Source organism: Saccopteryx bilineata, chromosome 3 (genome assembly GCF_036850765.1).
Source record: "Saccopteryx bilineata isolate mSacBil1 chromosome 3, mSacBil1_pri_phased_curated, whole genome shotgun sequence".
NCBI lineage: Eukaryota > Metazoa > Chordata > Mammalia > Chiroptera > Emballonuridae > Saccopteryx > Saccopteryx bilineata.
In genome coordinates, this window is record NC_089492.1 from 152,591,812 (window position 1) to 152,600,545 (window position 8,734).

General features: G+C 48.6%; 1 protein-coding gene across 1 annotated transcript in view; it reads right to left on the reverse strand.

Moving 5' to 3' along the window:
* The window catches only part of CRACDL (CRACD like), a 204,584-nt gene extending 199,407 nt beyond the window's left edge, over nucleotides 1-5,177 (reverse strand). Inside the window, exon 1 of the mRNA XM_066267806.1 lies at nucleotides 4,639-5,177. Within this exon, the coding sequence (XP_066123903.1) occupies nucleotides 4,639-5,003 (365 nt within the window). The 5' untranslated portion in view covers nucleotides 5,004-5,177. The remainder of the gene's footprint in view (nucleotides 1-4,638) is intronic.
* Nucleotides 5,178-8,734: the final 3,557 nt, after the last annotated feature.

Consider the following 8,734-nt stretch of genomic DNA (forward strand, 5'->3'; position numbering starts at 1 on the left):
ACCAAGGTTGCAGGTTCTATCCCCGGTCAGGGCTTACACAGGAAGCAACCAATGGATGCATGACTAAGTGGAACAACAAATGAATGCTTCTCTCTCTTTCTGTCTCTTTCTCTCCCTGCTCCTTCCCCTCTCTCTAAAAGCAACTTTAAAATTTAAAAGGAAATTAAAAATAAATAAAGAAATTGTACCAAGGTCATTGCCCTTTTGCCATCTCCCAATAGCTCTGCTAGGGAGCACTCTGTACAGCCCATTTGCTCATTTTCTTTAAATGCCACCGGATCCCCTGTGCAGAAGGACTCTTGACTGCTTTAGGTACTTTAGAGGATCCTCGTCGGGAATTATAATAAATGCTCTTCCACCTTCTAAGAAAACAATGGAAGAAAAACAGCTACAAATAATTTATGAAGCATTTTCTCTGCTGATATAGTATCTCAAGTGGTGAGAGAGAAAGAAAGAGAGAGAGAGAGAATGAATCACCAGCCACTCTATGGGGTGTCCATAATTGACACTGGAGCCCTGACCATCTGCCTGTCCCTCTCAGGTGGACCACTTGCTTTAAGAAAGCAAAACACCGCTGACACGTTCACACCCCACACTGGCAGCAGCCATTCTGAGAGTGGTTTCTTAGGAAGCGTGTACACCACAGCTAATGCCTCCCACAGACATGGGAACTCAGGGGCAGAAACCAAGGAGAGCTTGGTCTATAGACCTCAGAGGGAAAGCAAGCCTTCTGGAAGTTCTCAAGCTTCAGACATTTGAAAACCAGCCCCACACACCAAGGCCAGGAGGTTTGAGCAAACAAATAACTTTCCATTCCTCCCTTTCAAAGGGATCTTTTGTGATTTCTTTTCACCGATACCTTAATCATAAGAAAAATATTTGAGAGCCCTTCCTACCAGGAACAGTGCAAGTGTCTGCATGGAGTTAGTGGCTGATTCTGGTGAGGGGGTGTCCCTGGCTGCCTGACCAAACCTGTCCTGTCAATTTGCTAAGCACTCACGTGGCAACTTCTGGTTCATGACCCACAGAGCTCGGGATTAAGGAGTAAAGCCCATTAAAGCAATACAAAGAATTCTAAGGTAAGAAGGACCAATTGCCTAACCTAAAAGTTCAAAATGATTTTCCGGATACAGATACTTTAAGAATAACAGAAGTAAAAGAAAATGTAGCTAATTTCCATTCAGTGTGGAGAAAACACAGGAATTTAAAGTTGTCCTACCTACAAGTGACAGGGTTTACAGGTACCTAGACAATGAGAAGGATCAGAAAGACACCAGGAAGAGTCAAGCCACAGCTGGGTCCCAAAAGGCCATCCTGCCAGGTCCTTCTGTCTCCAGGGAATCAAGAGCTCCATCTCATGGGAAGTTCTCTTTCGTCTCATGTCCATGTGACCAAAACTTACTGTTACTTAAAGTCCCACCTCCTCCAAGAAGCCTTCCCTAACCATTTCATCTTCTACTCACTGAATGTGAACAAAACCCAGGGCTTGAGTATTCAGCTTTGGACCTCAAAACAGGCTAATCTTATTCTCCAAGTAATTCTTAAGCATCCTGAAGAAGCAATTATGTCTGGGATTTTTCTACATTCACTCAATTGCTTTTAGCAAATGCCAAGCATATAGTAGGCCATTCTGACTATGCAGAAGCAGCAGCATGAACAGGAATGATGGTTTGAAAGACATTAATCCACATGAAATTCCACTTACCAGGCTGGGCTTAGTACTGTGAGAGCAGAAAGCATTTCTTTTCTCCCCCTCCACCAACCCTTCAAACTGTATTTTTCCTGCTTCCTCCCATTCCCTGGCTGGTTTCTCCAGCAGTTCTTTCTCCCCACCCTAGCTTTTCCAGTCTTTTCCAGGGAGTAAGAAGTCCAGTGCACATAACCCAGGTTGAAGCCCAGAAAACTAGAGAAGGGGAGAGGAAGGGAGCTCCCTGTCTCTTTCCCCAGATTGCTCCTCCCTGCATCAGGGTGCATCTGGTTTGTCTAGGAATGAGGAGTTAAAAGAAAAATGATATTTAAATTCCCTTTACCTATCACAAGCAAAGTTTTGAAGTTTCAACCCAGAGCTTTACTGTAAGCCACAATATACAGAGGACAGAAGATACAACATAAGAATGATTCTGCTCCCCAGGTAGAAAGAAGCTCCTGCAGTACAGGTTAGGGGGGATCTGGAAGGACCAAGCCCCTCCCCCCCTACACCTGGCCAGGAGGGGAGAGGTGGTAAAGGAAGAGCCACCTCTGCAAAGCAGAGGGGACACGGAAAGCATGGTGAATTTTTGTCCTGCTTCCTGCTGGGACCACTGGAGACCACGCAGAAACGGCATCCCAGCATGGCTCTGGCTACTTGGGCAGGTACTCAGGTGCCCAGCAGGGACCTGGAAGAGACCCACAGTGTGGGAACTTCAGGGCCAGGGTGCAGTAGGCAGGTTCCCAGCTGAGGCTCACCCCAGTGACACCCAGCTAGACAATGTTCAGTGGAAACAGGAGGAGGCTCAATGGTGGTGAGAAACTCAGCAAAGGATCAAATGACCAACAAGAGGACACTCTCCCCACAGCCCCTGATGTGACCACAACCTGCTCCTAGTACCCAGAGACCTCCTGTGGAAGAAGGGGCTGCAAGGTGACCTGGAGAGGCTGAGAGGCTGACTCTCAAGGTACCAAGCTGCTTTAAACTAGACAGTTACTGAGATAATATTGACTGAATTCGGTTCAGGAAAATCACAATCACAAGCTAGGACCAAATGTAAGAAATGGAACCAAATTCATTGATTCGGGGTAGCAAAAGTAAGTTCTCTTATAACAAAAGCTGCACACTTGTAGCTGGTAAGCTCTGCCCTTTCCATGATAAACTGGGCAGGAAACATCCCTACTCTGATTCAAACGCTTCCATGCGTCCCCATGCAGAATTTATGAGTGTCTGTGCATGACAAGGCACAAGGCTAACGTCCAGAGAAAAAGCAGGTGGTTGCAAGCTTGCCAAGGCAAATCCAGGCCCACCACGGCAACACGGAAAACTTACCTGCCCGGGTGGTCAGATGCTTTCACAAGCAGCCTCTCATCTATCCCTGACCGTGTGAGCTGGCTATCGTTACTCCCATTCTGCCGAACAGCCAGCTGAGACTCAGCAAGATTCCATGACAAGTTCAAGATGGTCAAGCTCAACAGCATTGCCACTAGGAGAGCCATCCTTTAGTATGCCTTTGTGGCTGGTCCTGTGCAGCAGCCAGATGCTCTGCAGTAGCTGTGCAACATCAGTGGAGAGCCCACTGTTTTTATTTGAAATGAGGAAACGTGCTTAGAGAGGTTAAGAAAACTGACTCACAGGCAAGTCTAAAACTAAGGTGAGGTAAGTGAGGCACTCACCTCAGGCACAAAGTTTAAGGAGCACCAAAAACCTTCTTGAGATCCATGTTTTAATGCAGTGTTTTTCAAACACCTAAACTAATACAAAATCCACGTTGTAGAAAAATATCACAATTTTAAATAAAGACAGAATCAGCATTCCTTACTGATCTCAAGCTCCGACATGGCTTAACACAGCACTGAGGCAGAGCCAGGAAGCCAGCCCAGCTCAAGCCTTCTCCACCAGCCCCGAAGGCAGGGACCCCAGATGTCCCTGAACTGCACTATCTCTAGATACATGTTTCTCCTTACAATTTAATAACCTTGAAGGGCCCTTAAGAGTGACCACAGTGCCCCATCATCCCAGGTGTGAACACTGTGGCTGAGCTCCAAGGAGAATATGGGGTCTAAACAGTCTGTTCCATGGTCATGTATGAATTATGTAAATGAAGGAAGCCTGTGGGCTTGGATAAGGGAAGATATTTTAAGACATCAGCTTGAGAAGGTGTGGGGGTGAGCTCTAAAAGGATCACGCTGCTGCTTGTCTTCCACTTAAAGGATTTCCTGACTCAAAATGAATTGTTTATCAGTGACACGATGCTAGCTGTGGGCCTGTACCTACACAAGTCCCAAATCCAACTCTGCTGGCATCTCCTTCTCCTTGCATTTCAAAAGCCCAACGTTAGCTCATCTGAGCAACTACCTACCTAGCTACACTTGTTAGCCTCTTATTAAAGCCTTTCCTGATAGAAAGCGTCTGTTCAACAAATATCTGTTGATTAAAAATTTAAACATTTCCTAAATCAAACCCAGAATCCCTTTCTACTGGCTTGTAGTCAAACTTGTTTAATAAATATACCATTAGCTGAACAAAAAAAAAAAGACAGCGAATGAATTTGTCCCCATTTTCTCCTGCAATGGCCTTTAGGGACAGGAGCACAAATCTTTCCCATACCAATAATCTCCACCTGGCAAGCCCCGCTCCCTTCACCTTTTATTTTATTCACGCATTACCTGCCAGGCTTTGCCTCCCAAGTCCAAGTTAAGTCCAGCAAAGTGAGCAAAGGGAAACTTTGGGAGCACAGCCAGCTCCCCTCGCCCCAGCCCTGCGCTTCCCCGGCCCGCGCCCGCACCGCCGAGGCATGGCCACCGGGCGGCGTGGCCCAGCCCTCCGCGCCCCCGCAACCAGCCCGACGTCGGGACACGACTGCCGCCCGCGCCGCCCCCACCCGAAGCCCCGCGCCGCCGGTCTGGCCCCCGCGCGCCGCGGCCACTCCATGTCCCGGCTCCCAGTACCTGCACCGGCGGCGGGGCTGTTCCAGCCGGGGCGCTCCTGGCGGCCCCGCGGGATCCTGCGGCCGGGTTGCGAAGCAGCAGGTAGCCGCTGGCCTCACGAAGCCCGGCGTTCGGGACCCGCGCGGGCACGATCCTCTCGCGACAGCGCTCGCGCTCCTGGACGCGCTCCCAGCCAGCGTCGCTTCCCGGTCACGCTCGGCTCCGCGGGGGCGGACGCCGTGCCGCTCGCTCGGCAGAACCGAGGCGGCAGGGCACCTTCCTACCCGCCCGCGCGGCGGCGCTGTCGGGGCTTCGGGCCCGGCCGCCCTGACCTCAGCGGGCCGTGGTCCACCCAAGACTCGGACGGGTCTGGAGAGCGAGTCCATGCGGCGGCCCCGCGCGCCGGCACTCCAGCATCCCCCTTACAGATCACCTTCGCTTTCGCGGGTCACCCGGGCCTGTGTTCCGGACCCGCCTGGCGAAACCGGCGGGCAACGAGGCGGGCCAGAGGGAGTGGGCGCCGAGGTGGGACGTGAATAAAAGTAAAAGTTGGTTTTTTATAACCGTGTGGGTCCCGAGCGCCTCCAGGCTAATTAGGAAGCAGCTGCCCTATCTTGAGGTGACTCACTGTTGTGACACCACAAGTGTGGGAAGGCTGGCTGCTAAGGACTTGGCAGCTGCGCTCGCTCCCCTTTTTTCTTTTACAGGCAGCTGGCCCATGTGGGGTGACCCTATTTGGAAACGTACTGGGGGGTCGGATGCTCAGCCAGTCAGGACACTCGCGCTGAGATCTGGATCGCCCCCACCCCAATCACGGTCCCCAAAAGCAGGGAGGGAAGACGAATGCCAACTGTGTTCCCGCAGGAACCAAGGCCACAGCAGTTTACACGTGGAAACCTGTATGTCAGCTGGGAGAGAGGGTGCTGAGGTCAGACTGTTACCTGAAGTCTGAACTGCCAGCGCTGTTCTTTGGGAGACAATCACCTGGCCCCTTCGCCACTCCCTGGGTGGTGGGTCTGATGAGTTTTACGTGCATTTGCACAACTCTCTGCAACAGAGAAAAGGGACAACACTGGGAGGGGCTCTTTCCACCTCTGGCGGCAGACAGGAACAAAATAAAAATGGGGACCAAAATCCCAAATAGAAGAATCAGTGGCACGTGAAAAAGACAGACAGATCTCATTTAATAAGCGTATATAGAGAAATTTCCCTTTGCATTTTTTTATATACAGTGGGTCCTCACTTAGGACATCTCGACATAGGACGTTTTGAGTCTAGGACAATCACTCCCATAAAAATTTTTAAAAATTGAGACAAGTCTTGCGGCATAACCCTTAGCGTTGTACTTACCGATTATGTGGTTGAACTAGTTGGGTTACTTGTGGTGGAAGAATATTCAGTATTCTTTTTCTGTGGCTTTGTTGTTTTTATGTTCTAGATTATAATTTTACAACTGTGTTAGAATTAGGTAAGTGACTTAGAATAGGGTGTGTTTCGACTTACACCAAAATATGGATTACATCACTGTTGTAGGAATGGAACTGTGTCATAACCTGAAGACCCCCCTGGAAACCCTTTGGCACAAGCTATTCATTTAAGAACCCCTTTGGACAGGTAAGTGCTTTAAGTTCTCAGTGTAGAAGAAACAAAAGTATATTGTGAATGGGTCCATGGCCCCCAAGTTAATGACCTGCACCTACAATGGCCAGGTTACTCAGGACAGAATCAGTGACTTTGTCAGTGTGTTTGCTTTGCACAAGAAGAACCCTCAAAACCCAACAACATCAGCAAATCTACAAACCCTTCTCTCTTTTCCCACCTTCAGCCTCTGCTCCTTGCTTTTCAAAATCACATTGTGTTTTAACTATTAAATATTTACTGACTCTATAAATCACCTTTCTACCTAAGGATTCATTTGTTTCCTGACTATCTTAAGCCTCTGGCTTTATTTATGTGAGCTGTGGGTGGCTTTTGAAGTTCCTAAAGGCTTTGAAGCTGAGAAAGAACACAGTGTCAACATCCAAAATAGCAAGTGATAGGGAACTTTGTGAATAGGTTAGGGGAATGGAAAATTTCTGGGGTCTAGGAGAGCAAAAACTTTCATGCTTTAAAAGGTTGAAAGAAAGAATATCGCTCCCCCATCCTCCTCTCTTCCACCTTCCTGCTGAGGACTGGGTCCCCAGGGCCCTGACATGTGGCTTTCAAGGGAGCCCTTTCCTTTCTCAAATGCTCTTGGACCATGCCTCGAAGTCAGGCTGAGAAGTTAACATGATCAAGTAGGGCTTGCGGAAGTTTCAAGGAAACAAACCTTCAGACCCCAGCAGGTCCCTGAGCTAAGACCTGCCATTACTCCACTTTACAAATGAGAGACTGCTATTATTATCTCCATGTTGTGGGCGAGGGGACTCAGGCATGGAAAAGGCAAATAATGTACCCAAAGTCATGCCAGAAGTAAGCAGAGCCAGGATTTGAACCCACAAACTGCACTCCCAGCACTGAACATGCTGCCTTTCTAAAAAATGGAACCTAATTCTGCAAACTGAAAACTGCTTTTAGTTTAGGAAATAAATGAGAATCAGCCCTTCCCACACTCAAAATGGGATATCCTCTGGGATATCAGAAAGCAAGCATATTGAAATTTAGTCTCCACTTTCTTGACTCTTCATTTCGAAAAATCAGAGGACTGCCATTAATGGGCAAAGAGAATTTTGCCAAAGGCACCAGGCTTCTAACCAGGCTGGGACCTAGGAGACTGTGTTCTTTATTCAATACAGTGCTTCACCCCAGGATTCTGCTCTGGAGTTTTCCCTTATAAAACACTCACTCTGTCTTACCTTGGGCTCAGAAAATATAGACCCCATAGGTGCAGATTGGAGGACTGGAGCTAAGAACCAGCAAGGAAACAACTAAAAATAAAAGAATGTCATCCTTCTCATGACAACAGGCCCATTGCCCAGATGAGCCTTGGTGATAGAAGTGGACTTGAGCTGCCTCATTGTCACAGACCACACAAGCCCTACTTTTGAGGCTGGCTGTCCCACAGGCTGGTTGTCCTGCAGAATCCAGATCCCAGCCAGTGTCCTTTGCATCCTAGTGCACTAATATGAATGACCATGTCATGTCCCTCTTTCTTTTTATTTTCCTTTTTTTTTTAATTGAAAGGAGCAGAGATAGTGAGACAGATTCCCACTTTCACCCAGACCAGGATCCACCCAGCAACCCCATCTTGAGCCAATGTTTGAGTGCCAATCTATTTTTAGCCCCTGAGGCTCATGCACCTCAGTGTCAGGGGCCACATTCAAACCAAGCCACTGGCTGCGGGAGGGGAAGAGGGAGAGAAGGGGTAGTGGCAGGGGGGAGAAGCAGATGGTTGCTTCTCCTGTGTGCCCTGATTGGGAATTGAACCCAGGGTGTCCATACTCTGAGCTGATGCTCTATCCACTGAGTGACCAGCTAGGGCCACGTCCCTCTTTCAAAACCCTCAGTTTCAAAACAACAAAACAGGGTTGTTCAGGCCCTTGGGATTAAACCCAAGCCATTTAAGAGGGCCTACTCTGTCTGAGGCCCGCCTCTTGGGCCTCTTCTCAATGACACCATCTGCTCACGCCACTCCAGCCAAACTGGCCTTGTTCCAAACCCCACCTCTTCCCTTCCTGAGGCCTCTCCCAACAGCCACTCCCTGGAGGGCTTTACTCATTGCCCTTTGCCTTCCCCGCCCTTCACCAGGTTGACTCCTGTTCATCCTTCAGGGTTTAGCTCAAATGTCACTTGCTTTGATCTTTTTTATTCTGGACTGTATTTCCCACTTGCCCTTGTTCTTTTCTTTAGAGTACATCTCACCCTGTCTAATGGTTTATTTTTGGTTTCTGAATTCCCCAAGCAGAGAACAGCTCCGTGAGGGCAGAATGTGAATCAATTTTGAGCATTAGTGTTGTATAGCCAACCCCTAGCACCTAGCACAGAGCTGCTACACAGTAGCTGCTTGAAAAATATCTGTTAATTAGTGCATTCCCACCATGACCTGTCTGACTCTAAATTGCTCCACCTCCCTCAGAAGTATGAATTTGTAGTACTCTGTCTTCTCTGCTCTTTTCCACCCTGGTCTTACTCCCTCTTT